Genomic DNA, 12,699 nt, shown 5'->3' with positions numbered 1-12,699 from the left:
CGGTGTCCACGGTTGGGCGACTTTACCCTACGGGAATTTCAACACTCAGTTAATTAAATTAATTAATTAGTTTTACCTCTGTGACAGCCAGGCGCCTTAGTACGAAACCAAAATGTGTATATTACACTCATACGTTAGGTAAACATATTAATTAATTACTTGACTAAGCTAATAATTATCTACAGTAATGATTAGTTCAATGTGCACACACACACACACACACACACACACACACACACACACACACACACACACACACACACACACACACATGCTCGTAGCTCTGAAGCGACGGTGTAAACACAGCTTCATTTACTAGCAATTATCTACAGTAAATGATTAGTTCAATGTACACGTGCAATATGTCAATTCCAAACCGATTTCTGTATGGAGCATAATATATATAATTAATTTAAGGATCACATTTGTCTGTCTGTCTGATAACAAATCTATGTATGGAACACGGTCAATAAATAATAGTTGGTGAAAATAGTCGATTTCAATTGATGTACACACGTCAACATTGAATGGTAAATAGTTAATATTAATTAAAATTTCACCTCTGATTGACTGATATGTCAGGCAACTTAGGCGTGGTCGGATACTGCTAGAGGCTATTCAAGCTTTTACAGACAGCACTTTGCTGCAATGAACGTCTAACCCTCAGCACCATACAGTGCACGGCTTTCAAAGAATTGCTATACGAGTTGTCGTCACATGGTTTTAGACAGCCCCGTGTTTTCTCCTAATTAGTTGCCGGAGTAGGGTGTGTACAGTGTAGTCTCGCGTTGCCAAGAATAAGGGCGGGATTAAGGTCTGAGACAGCCTCTAGTTTTACTGTCAAGAAGTCTAGCAATGCAGCACTGCCACATGGTCTGGTTTCGGTGGCCATAGAAGACCCAACATGTTGCACATTTCCACATATAATTAGACTTAAAAAATCTGCAATCTTCGCCGCCTTTCTAGAGACTTTTGATAATGTGTTGATATCTACGGTTAGAAATCTGCATTATCACTTATTAATTAATGGACTAAATTCCTTTCCAGAACTAAAGTCAGTTGGGCGAAAGTGGGCTGCTGACGCGTAACCCTGCGGTCATACGGGTACCATTGGAAAGCTCTATGTCTGCTTTATTCAATTACGGACGCCTCTCGTTTGTAGGATGCATTACACCAGAGATATTAAAGCGGAGATATGTGATGCTTTTGGTAAAATAATGAGAGAAGGTGGAGTCTTGTCAATCATCTATCTAATTGCATATACATGTACCTACTGTAATTAGATAGGTACGTTAATTGTAACTAGAAGCAGTTTGAGAATGTAATCGACACGCTAGGTACAGCCACCATCACTCTCTCTGTCGTTTTCTACAGCACCGTCGGCTTTGTTTTGCGCAGTTTACAGGCAAGGTATCCCAACAGCAATAATGAGACACCGAAAGTGATTGTTACAACAATCTGATACGTTTTAGAGTGTTAGGTATCCTAAGCCACTTCCCAATTTAATTCTTTTTAATTCTGGAACGGACTTTAGAGGGCTGTATGTAATGGTCAAATTTCAAAATTTTTCTTTTAGAAATTAGTTGAATTTTTGAATTTGAAGCATGCCAAGTTTCAACAATTGAAAAGCTAAAAATCCGGACCAAATCTGGAATCAAAAGTTTGCCATTGGAACAATTTCGGCTACCAGAATGCACAAAAATCTCAGGGTTAGTTAATCTTAGTTCTGTGCTGCTAACAAAATATCTATAAAGAATAAGATTAATACATATGCTGTGTCTGGAGCCCCGTACGTGTTTTCCGATTGTCACGTGGCATGACAGGTGCATCTGTAAACGTAGCTGCATGCATGAACTACAAACAATAGAGTGTGACTGTGACTCTGTTATCAGTATGTTTGCATGGCGTGATGTCTACTCATTGCTCACTTTCGAGACTTATCTTTCAACATGTGGAAGAGACAACACTAGACATATCTAATTACTGCTTACTTTCGCTAACTAATTTGTTGTATAAATCTATGAGGTATTTACCAGTCAGCCGATCAATTACTTCGCCACTGATTTTCCTGTATGTGTATAACACTCCTCATACATTCATAGGCATCATTGTACGCACAGCTGTCTGCGAGGAAGGACAGTCAAATGTTGGTGAGAATCATGATGTCTTGCACTGCTCTTTTCTGGTCACTTCTGCTGCTCTTTTGCTTCGCAAACGGAACTCATCTCGTCGGAGCAAACCCTGCAGTTGCAAAGCAGCTAGACACTGGCATGCCATCATCGTGGACTCGGGAAGGATGCTCGATGTGCAGTTGTGACTTTGTCAGCAAGACGGTCAACTGCAGTGGCATTGACCTCCACGACGGTCTCCCATCTGCATCCGTCTTCCCAACCGACATGACAGTATTGTAAGGGACCGTCCAAACTAAAACTGAAATAATTCCCAGATAACGTGTTTTCAACGACGTTAATTGTTTCAATGTTTGTCTTTCTCATCATGTTACAGTTTGTTTCAAAACTGCAGCGTGTCAGTGATTGATCCTAATTACTTCCTCAATTTTTCTTCTCTGGAGAGAATGTGAGAAGAAATTTATCCGCCATTTTGAACATTATTATTTTTATCAGTTTTTTAACGCTGACTGTATGTTATTGTCTAGACACGGAAATGACAACAAACTAAAAGAGTCCTTCTTCCTTCCACCTAAAATAGTAACATTGTAAGTCATAAAAATTTTCAGGATCTGTATATCTTGAATTGCCTTGTTTTCCTAATTTTTATTTTTAGACAGCTCAGGGACAATTATGTTACTAACGCTTCAGCATTTTTTCAACGACATCTCTACAACTACTCATACCTGAATACATTGTATGCGATCATATACAATGACTACAGATAACGTCTTGTATACATCTCTAACGTTTCGTGTAGTGACCTGAGAGGGAACTCAATTCAACGGATAGAAACGAGAGGTATCTCGGACATTCCTAACCTAACATTGCTGTGAGAAAAATTTCAATGTTTTCCGCGTCTTGTACTATCAGCTTATCAACAATTGTAATAACAGATACCTTGACAACATGAGAAAAGGTCTTGTGCTCGATAATGAAGCGATCTCTAATCTCCCAGGATTAGCAGAGCTGTAATCTCAACTCACAGCTCAGGCCTGGATCCAGAGGGGGTTCAGACCGGGTTAAACCCCCCTTTTTCAATAAGCGTGGTTTACCATTCATGAAAGGAAGTGCGTAGCCTCACACCTAGACGTATAGTAAGAAAATTGGTATGTGATGGTTGCTGCCTTTTGCGCATGTTATCTGGTCAGATTGCACAAAAGGTTCTAGCTGCTCTTGCTACTATATATCGGGCAGCTTTCTGAACCTTCTAGACTATCTCAAGACTATGCACACTAGATGCACAATAGACTGTTTCTGTACGTACATCCATGCAGATCAATGCTGCTGATTTATATAATTTAATTCCACGGCTGATTGCATTGTTTCATATACGTCTATAACTATAGTCAGTCTCGCACCTTAGCAGTCAACTATTTATAGCAATAAATAATTTATTAAAAGAGAACACTAGTTGATGCTTTACGACTGCTAGCAGATCAACCCCCTCTTTCAAAAGTTTCTGGATCCAGGCCTGCGACTCAATAATTCTTTGATCTAATCAATATTTAATTTATTTTATTTTATTGTAGCTATCTTAGCAACAACAACATGACCCTTGCCTCTCTTCAAGGATGTCACAACCTTGCAAAGAAGAGCAGATCACTGTAGCATGTGTACAAACCCATCGAATTGCAATTTAAGCGACACACATGTCTTTGCAATGCAGATCTATCGTAGCACCTCTAAACAACTTTGGCAACCTTCCACAAGACTGCCTCACATTACCAACGATCACAGAACTGTACGTATACTAAGTGAATGACGATAATACGGGTATTACAACCACTAATCGTTTTTGAACTATTTTAAAGATGGTTTGCAGACTGTAATATCTCAAGTCTTCACCCAAATGCATTTCGAAGACTAAACAATTTGCAAAGATTGTGAGATACTGTACTGAATGATCATGTCAACTTTTAAATTGTTGTGTTTGTGTTCAAAATGTTTCTTGTAGAGACTTAAGTAGGAACAAGATACGTTGTCTTCCACCAGGAGTATTCCAGCACGCCACCGCAATATATACATTGTGTGTTTATCAATCTAGAGCAATCTGTATGTTGGATAACTTGAATGTATATATCGTTGCAGAAATCTGGGTTTCAATAAACTGACCACAATTTCTGGCTCTCCATTCAGACAAGGACAGCTAGTGATGGAATTGTTAGATAATTTTTTTTCAATTTAGAAACTTCGTTCATGATACGATGTGTAATGCTATCCATTTGCAACAGGTTTCTACACCGCAATCTTTTAGTTGAAATCAACAGCACCCTGTTTCAAAAATTACAAGGGCTAGTGATACTGTGAGCTGCACATATTAATTGTGTATACAAGTGGTGTGTTTGCAATAATAGTGATACATACATACAATTGTATTTCATCCATTTACAGATCTGCATCCGGGAATCAACTGACAAGCCTGCCTGCAACCATCAGTAAACAATGGCGGCTAAGTGAAATGTAATTTATTGAAAACAGACAGACATATGAACAGACAGATAGACAGATGGACAGACAGACAGAAAGACAAACAGATGGATGGACAAACACACAAACAAATAGACGGACAGACAGACAGACGAATGGACAGACACACAGAAAACCAGACGGACAGACAGAATCTTTTGCATGTTAGTAGTGGTAATGAACGCTGCCATAACAATAAACAACAAACATGCAAACAAGTGTATCTTTATTTTGCTGAAATATTTTGTTTAGACTTCTCATGGAAAACAAGTTTACAGTCCTTAGAAGAAGCGCATTCTCAGGACTGCAATTTCTCGGTTCTCTGTAAGACAATTATAAGAAAACAAGTCATCTCCTTACTGTGCTCAATATTACAGAAACCTGATGAACAACAACATATCTACTGTGGAAGACGGAGCTTTTCTTGATTTGTCTTCAATTGAGAACATGTTTGTAAACATTACAATTTTAACTTCTGAGTATGAGTTGCCTCGTATTCCAAGATCGTCTTGTGAAAAAATCAAGACGTCCAGGCAAGTGTACTCGAAGCTATAGCTGCTGTTTGTGTCTTCACAGATATCTAATCGGCAACGCTATTACGACACTAGCAAACAGTCTGTTTAAACCATTCATGTCGCCTAAGACAACATTGTAAGAGCTGCCTCATCTTTTCTATTTGCTGTTATCTACAGTTTCTCTATGTTATATTCAGTTGGTTGGATTGCAGTCAACTCAACCATCTGCCACATCCTCCAGTCAACGTGACTATGTAAATATATATGTACCACAGCTGAACTTTTGTAGCTAGCTAACTGAATTGTTACAGTCAATGTGTCAAGACTGGAGGAGTTGTGACAATTTATCCTGGACGCGGACAACGAGGAGATGTGGAATACGGGCCTTTTGGATTTGTTTGTAAACCATACAATAAAGGAATGCGTAACTGCTCTCAATGTCCCTCGGGAAGTTACACCTTTAATTATCAAACATACCACGGACCAATAGCTAAATGCACTAAATGCCCAGCTGGTATGTAGATTGAAAGAGCACGTGAGTGGCTCTTTAAATGATTGATATTTCTGTAGGCGGATTTTATCAAGATGAAGCAGGAAGAAGAAGCTGCAAGCTATGCGTGAACGGCACATACGTGTCACCCCAACACAATCCAGGCACGAACCCTCTAGACTGCTCGGTTTGCCCAACCGGGACAAACACCACAGTGCAGGCAGGTCACAGAGCCTGTCCGTGTCTCGAAGGTTATTACAGACTACAACGATTCGGTCCTTGTAGAGCCTGCAATGCCACCGACCCCGGATTTGCTTGTACAAATGACTACCTTAATGTGAGATCTGGATATTGGTGGCAATGGAACCACACTAGCCGTGGGCAACAGCAATATGTAGAATTCACTAGAGATATCGACTTAGCAAAGGACACTGTCAACTATGATCAAACAAAAGTCAACTTTACTCAAGAACTGCCGCTAGTTTATCGTTGTCCAGTGTCTGCCAGCTGCCAAGGTGGTGTTACAAATGAGGAAATGTGTTCGCAAGGGTATAAGGGGCCTCTATGTTCGCTCTGCTCCGACGGATACTTTTCCTGGTTCAACACATGCCAGCATTGTCCTGCATTATGGCGAAGCATTTTACAGATTTTGTTCATTGTCCTGCTCGTTATTGCATTCTTTGTTGCTCTTTTCATGGCAGACAAACTGCGAATGACCGGTGTTACTACTGTTGTGGACCAAATCGCTTCCAAAGCAAAGATTATTGTAGGTTTCGTACAAGTCATGTCTGGAGTTTTGTCCGCCCTATCATATGTTCCCTGGCCAAAGGTCCTACTTGCGGTGGGTAGTTGGGTAAAGAACATAGAACTGCAAGTGGTAGAAATGGCCAATCCGACGTGCATCAACTACCAATTACGATTCAATTCGTTGCAAAAGACAGTAGCCAACATATGCGTGCAGTTCATTGTCATACTCGCTATCGTCGTCTACTACTATGTTCGATATCGCATTCTTCCCTACTGGTGGGAAACATTGCGTCCACAGCCAAGCACTCTTTCACTGGCCAGACGATCGTGTCTGCGCAACAGCTGGTGGATCATGTTTCTCTGCTATCCATCTACTACTGCCAATATCATGGCCACATTGCCATATAAACCTTGGACATGTATAAAACTTTGCCTTTACAACACTCAGCAGGATTGTTCATGGTATTTGAAAACCGACATGAGCATTCGGTGCAATTTCAATAGAGATGATCCTAACAGAGTTCTCTTTATCATCTCTTGGGTTTGCACATTCTATGTCATCTCTTTACCTTTTATTCTTCTATGGGGTCTGTACAAGCGACATCGTAAAGCTGTGGGAAACGTTGATCCTACTGAAGATGAGCAGTTTGTATCTTTGCGTGACAGAAGAAATTGCGTTGGCCACGATCTCCTTCAGTCGATCGAATTTCTGGACGAGAACTACGAGGCAAAGTTCTGGTTTTGGGAATTATTGGAGATCTCAAGGAAATTTCTCCTCATTTGTGCTATCGAATACTTTGGTAGCAATAGTTTGTCTGGTGTCGCAATCGCAGCTCTGATTGCTAACCTCTTCTTGTTATTTCACGCCCAATTCAAGCCCATCAAGAGAAAATCTGAGCACTGGCTGCAACTTCTCTCTTTGCTCGTCATTTCTCTGAGTCTCATGTTGGGCACGCTGATAACTCTTGAAGAAGCCACGTCAGACGAACTCTCTACATCGAACGATGACGACAGACTTGTTTTCTCAATTATATTGCAATTGATACATGCTGCCTTTGTGATCTATCTGATCGGTGAGTTTGGATTTTGAATTTGGGGGCGGCTCTTGATAAGTGAGTGTGAAATGAATACAGGAAATGCAGAAATTATAGCCACACAAGTGGTTTTCTTGAAAAATCACATGAGCTTATCGTGGGCTCAAAGTATTGGCAAATAGCTCTGCAATGCACAAGACAATAAAATGGCTATTTAAGTGTCAGTGTCACAGCACTGACGATCGAGAGCCAGCCTTCAATTACTTGTTAACATACTTTATTATTATTATTATTGTTGCAGGTCGCTTGGTGCGTTCTGTCTATGCTGCTGTTAAGAAGGTTCGTTCTACCAACAGTCCTTGCAAGATTGTCAACTTTTTTATTTATCTCTTCACCGAAGAAGATCCTAAACATCACGAGAGCTCGATTCAAAACGAAAATAATTTGCCAAGCCTAGTTGGTGATGAGACAACAGAAGAATGAGGACAATAACACACAGTTAGTTGAGGCAGAAGCCATCTACATTGATGTAGCAATTAGAAGTAACGAAAATTGCCACTAATTAGACTTCGTGCTGAATGAATTTAAGCAATTCAAAGTATCCACCAATTGGATTCGTTTTGTAGCGCTTAAGTCAAGTGTGTTTTCGCCAGAAATGGCATTACAACATATAATAGCAAAAATCACAACAAAAACATGACATCACAATATAAATATAGTGACATCATAACATAAATATAGTGACATCACAATATAAATATAGTGACATCACAATATAAATAGCGACATCACAGTATAAAAAGTGACATCACAACATAGTAACATCACAATATAAAAGTGACATCACAACACAGTGACATCACAGTATAAAAAGTGACATCACAACACAGTGACATCACAATATAAAAGTGACATCACAACATAGTGACATCACAGCATAAAACGTGACATCACAACATAAAAGGTGATATCACAACACAAAAAGTGACATCATAACACAAAACGTGACATCACAACACAAAACGTGACATCACAACACAAAAGTGACATCACAACATAAAAAGTAACATCACAACAAAAAGTGACATCACAACACAAAAAGTGACATCACAACAAAAAAGTGACATCACAACATATAAAGTGACATCACAGCATAAATAGTGACATCACAACATAGTGACATCACAACATAATGTGACCATCACATGAGCATCTCCGAGTTTGAAATAAAATTCCAATTCACATTGACAGATAAGCCACTGTCGATAATCATATGTTAACATTAGAAGCAACCGTTCCAGTGCTAACAAAACCGATAGGCCATTGTATTGTAGGTTACAAGTTTAAAGTGTAATGAGACTATCACATATGACATGCTGACCGGTGGTACCATCAATTATGAAGATACAGTAAGAGGAAATAGCATGAAATTGTTACGGTTCTGCCTTTGGTTCTCGCACGAGACACAACAGCTTGTCCATTTTTGCTATCTCTGTCTCAACGGTCGCGTTCTTGTCCTAAAATCGACATTCTCTGAGTCACACTAAATTAGAGGGCTGAGCAATAGACTTACCTGCAATACTTTACGGATGTTAGGAGAAAGCTTCAAGCTGGATACAGTACCACTAGATTAGACACACCAAATGTCATCATAGTTCAAAGTAAAGCTTGAGTTCAAATGATTGCGTGTGTTTATTTGTGTTTGTGCATGTGAATGTGTTGTTTGTGTGTGTGTGTGTGTGTGTGTGTGTGTTGTGTGCGTGTTGTGTGTGCAAGTTTGTTTGTGTTTGTGTATGTTGTTTGTTTGTGCGTGTAAATGTGTTTGTTTGTGTGTGTTGTGTCGTGTGTGTCATGTGTGTGTGTGTGTGTGTGTGTGTGTGTGTGTGTGTGTGTGTGTGTGTGTGTGTGTGTGTGTGTGTGTGTGTGTGTTGAATGTGTGTCCATTCCACATCTCATACAAGACTAATGAATCTACTCACCTGTCATCTCCAACAACAATGATTGGGTGACGTTGATTAAAAGAAATGTGGGTAAGAATAGACTTCTTCTTACGAGTTACTAACACAAAAAATAAACCAATCGAACTGTGAACACAAAGAGACACCAATAAAATTTATAACAACAAGAATAACTATCAAGTCAACAAAAGATAAAAATAGACAAACAAACAATCAGATGGTCAAGCATGCTTTACCATATGCAACATACTTCGTTTTTCAGACTACATATATCAACAATCAACAATCAACACAGTTGTCTTAAAGTACCTTTTTGTTCACACAAAGCCTCATACTTGTTAATGCTCAGGTCAAACACATGCACCTACACAGAGAAGCATCGACTACAGCTCAGTAGATACGTACAACAAAAGTGCTGCAAAGTCTCTCACCCTGCCGTCTGTCGTCACGGCAGCAAACACGGTACTGGAGTATGGAGCCCATGCCACGTCTCGTACGGAACAATTCAAATCGAACGTAAACACGGGCTCTTCTCTAGAACACAAGAAATTGTCCATCAATGGTTGTCAGTCTTCTTGTCACACACACAAACACACACACACACACACACACACACACACACACACACACACACACACACACACACACACACAACTTGTTATTGTAATGCACCTCGTAATTACGTGAACATTCATTACAAATGCATTTAGTCTACGAAATCATAAAGATCATTTGTTATACCCCAAGTATATGTACACATTGCTCACAGGAATGGAATTCAAACCCGAAAAAACCCACACCTCAAACCTTAATTTTATAAAGCATCCTGTTCGATTGCCTGTCATCCATTTATAGTCTTCTATAGCATGTAGCTTTAACACCAACCAGTAACCAGTCACTCCATTGATCTAGTAGTCTATACCTTTCAGTCCCTATCTGATAATGTCTTTGTTTCCCTGTCCATCACTGCTGACTGATATCATCTAGCTACAAGTTCTGTGTGTGTGTGTGTGTGTGTGTGTGTGTGTGTGTGTGTGTGTCGTGTGTGTGTGTGTGTGTGTGTGTGTGTGTGTGTGTGTGTGTGTGTGTGTGTGTGTGTGTGTGTGTGTGTGTGTGTGTGTGTGTGTGTGTGTGTGTGTGTGTGTGTGTGTGTGTGTGTGTGTGTGTGTGTGTGTGTGTGTGTGTTCATCTGTCCTTGTGTCTGTGTGTCTGTCTGTTTTGATTCTAACACAATAAATCAATCTGTCAGTCAGTCAGCCTGTCTGTCTTTCTGTCTGTCTGTCTGTACATTCAGTGTTTTACTCATTAGCAATAGTCTCGGACTACAAGTAGAACATTTCATTTTAACAATAACTGTTTGTAGTAGTGAAGATTGTTGACAATAAACTTGATTCTGTCTGTCTGTCTGTCTGTCTCTCTATATATGTATGGCTGTCTATCTGTTCTTATTCTAACACAGTAAATAAATCTGTCTGACAGTCTGTGTGTGTGTATGTCTGCTTGTCTGTGTGTTAGCTAAACATCCGCACCAAATCTGGAATCAAAAGTTTGCCATTGGAACAATTTCGGCTACCAGAATGCACAAAAATCTCAGGGTTAGTTAATCTTAGTTCTGTGCAGCTAACAAAATATCTATAAAGAATAAGATTAATACATATGCTATGTCTGGAGCTCCGTACCTGTTTTTCGATTGTCACGTGGCATGACAGGTGCATCTGTAAACGTAGCTGCATGCATGAACTACAAACAATAGAGTGTGACTGTGACTCTGTTATCAGTTGCATGGCGTGATGTCTACTCATTGCTCACTTTCGAGACTTATCTTTCAACATGTGGAAGAGACAGCACTAGACATATCTAATTACTGCTTACCTTCCCTAACTAATTTGTTGTAAAAATCTATGAGGTATTTACCAGTCAGCCAATCAATTACTCCGCCACTGATTTTCCTGTATGTGTATAACACTCCTCATACATTCATAGGCATCATTGTACGCACAGCTGTCTGCGAGGAAGGACAGTCAAATGTTGGTGAGGATCATGATGTCTTGCACTGCTCTTTTCTGGTCACTTCTGCTGCTCTTTTGCTTCGCAAACGGAACTCATCTCGTCGGAGCAAACCCTGCAGTTGCAAAGCAGCTAGACACTGGCATGCCGTCATCGTGGACTCGGGAAGGATGCTCGATGTGCAGTTGTGACTTTGTCAGCAAGACGGTCAACTGCAGTGGCATTGACCTCCACGACGGTCTCCCATCTGCATCCGTCTTCCCAACCGACATGACAGTATTGTAAGGGACCGTCGCAACTAAAACTAGAATGATTCCCAGAGACGTGTTTTCAACGACGTTTATTGTTTCAATGTTCGTCTTTCTCATCATGTTACAGTTTGTTTCAAAACTGCAACGTGTCAGTCATTGATCCTAATTACTTCCTCAATTTTTCTTCTCTGGAGAGAATGTGAGAAGAAATTTATCCGCCATTTTGAACATTATTATTTTTATTAGTTTTACTGATTAACGCTGACTGTATGTTATTGTCTAGACACGGAAATGGCAACAAACTAAAAGAGTCCTTCTTCCTTCCACCTAGAATAGTAACATTGTAAGTCATAAAAATTTTCAGGATCTGTATATCTTGAATTGCCTTGTTTTTCTAATTTTTATTTTTAGACAGCTCAGGGACAATTATGTTACTAACGCTTCAGCATTTTTTCAACGACATCTCTACAACTACTCATACCTGAATACATTGTATGCGATCATATACAATGACTACAGATAACGTCTTGTATACATCTCTAACGTTTTGTGTAGTGACCTGAGAGGGAACTCAATTCAACGGATAGAAACGAGAGGTATCTCGGACATTCCTAACCTAACATTGCTGTGAGAAAAATTTCAATGTTCTTCGCGTCTTGTACTATCAGCTTATCAACAATTGTAATAACAGATACCTTGACAACATGAGAAAAGGTCTTGTGCTCGATAATGAAGCGATCTCTAATCTCCCAGGATTAGCAAAGCTGTAATCTCAACTCACAGCTCAGGCCTGGATCCAGAGGGGGTTTCGGCCGGGTTAAACCTCTCTTTTTCAATAGGCGTGGTTTACCATTCATGAAAGGAAGTGCGTAGCCTCACACCTAGACGTATAGTAAGAAAATTGGTATGTGATGGTTGCTGCCTTTTGCGAATGTTATCTGGTCAGATTGCACAAAAGGTTCTGGCTGCTCTTGCTACTACATATCAGGCAGCTTTCTGAACCTTCTAGACTATCTCAAGACTATGCACACTAGATGCACAATGGACTGTTTCTGTACGT

The 12,699-nt window shown here is 39.9% G+C and overlaps 4 protein-coding genes across 4 annotated transcripts; 3 read left to right on the top strand and 1 right to left on the bottom strand.

Annotated features, from left to right (window-relative positions):
* Positions 1-2,162: 2,162 nt before the first annotated feature.
* LOC134188300 (uncharacterized) lies at positions 2,163-3,796 on the top strand. Its single transcript, XM_062656496.1, has 7 exons — positions 2,163-2,407; positions 2,506-2,577; positions 2,657-2,716; positions 2,785-2,865; positions 2,929-3,000; positions 3,065-3,139; positions 3,701-3,796. The coding sequence occupies exons 1-7, from the start codon at positions 2,163-2,165 to the stop codon at positions 3,777-3,779; spliced, it is 684 nt and encodes a 227-aa protein (XP_062512480.1). The 3' UTR covers positions 3,780-3,796.
* Positions 3,797-3,820: 24 nt separating this feature from the next.
* Positions 3,821-4,635, top strand: LOC134188299 (leucine-rich repeat-containing protein 15-like). Its single transcript, XM_062656495.1, has 6 exons — positions 3,821-3,912; positions 3,983-4,054; positions 4,126-4,197; positions 4,260-4,331; positions 4,403-4,474; positions 4,563-4,635. The coding sequence occupies exons 1-6, from the start codon at positions 3,821-3,823 to the stop codon at positions 4,633-4,635; spliced, it is 453 nt and encodes a 150-aa protein (XP_062512479.1).
* Positions 4,636-5,151: 516 nt separating this feature from the next.
* Positions 5,152-8,024, top strand: LOC134188055 (putative leucine-rich repeat-containing protein DDB_G0281931). Its single transcript, XM_062656236.1, has 5 exons — positions 5,152-5,288; positions 5,350-5,406; positions 5,464-5,666; positions 5,723-7,462; positions 7,725-8,024. Exons 1-5 carry the CDS (start codon positions 5,269-5,271, stop codon positions 7,904-7,906), a joined length of 2,202 nt encoding a protein of 733 aa, XP_062512220.1. The 5' UTR covers positions 5,152-5,268; the 3' UTR covers positions 7,907-8,024.
* Positions 8,025-8,784: 760 nt separating this feature from the next.
* On the bottom strand, positions 8,785-10,010 carry LOC134187782 (dynein intermediate chain 2, ciliary-like). The gene is made up of 5 exons (XM_062655933.1): positions 9,813-10,010; positions 9,691-9,745; positions 9,403-9,481; positions 8,997-9,048; positions 8,785-8,940 (listed from the first exon to the last, which is right to left on the bottom strand). Exons 1-5 carry the CDS (start codon positions 9,936-9,938, stop codon positions 8,857-8,859), a joined length of 396 nt encoding a protein of 131 aa, XP_062511917.1. The 5' UTR covers positions 9,939-10,010; the 3' UTR covers positions 8,785-8,856.
* Between the last annotated feature and the right edge of the window lie 2,689 nt (positions 10,011-12,699).

This window comes from Corticium candelabrum, chromosome 12 (genome assembly GCF_963422355.1).
Source record: "Corticium candelabrum chromosome 12, ooCorCand1.1, whole genome shotgun sequence".
Taxonomy (NCBI): Eukaryota; Metazoa; Porifera; class Homoscleromorpha; order Homosclerophorida; family Plakinidae; genus Corticium; species Corticium candelabrum.
This window is presented reverse-complemented; position numbering and strand designations above follow the sequence as displayed.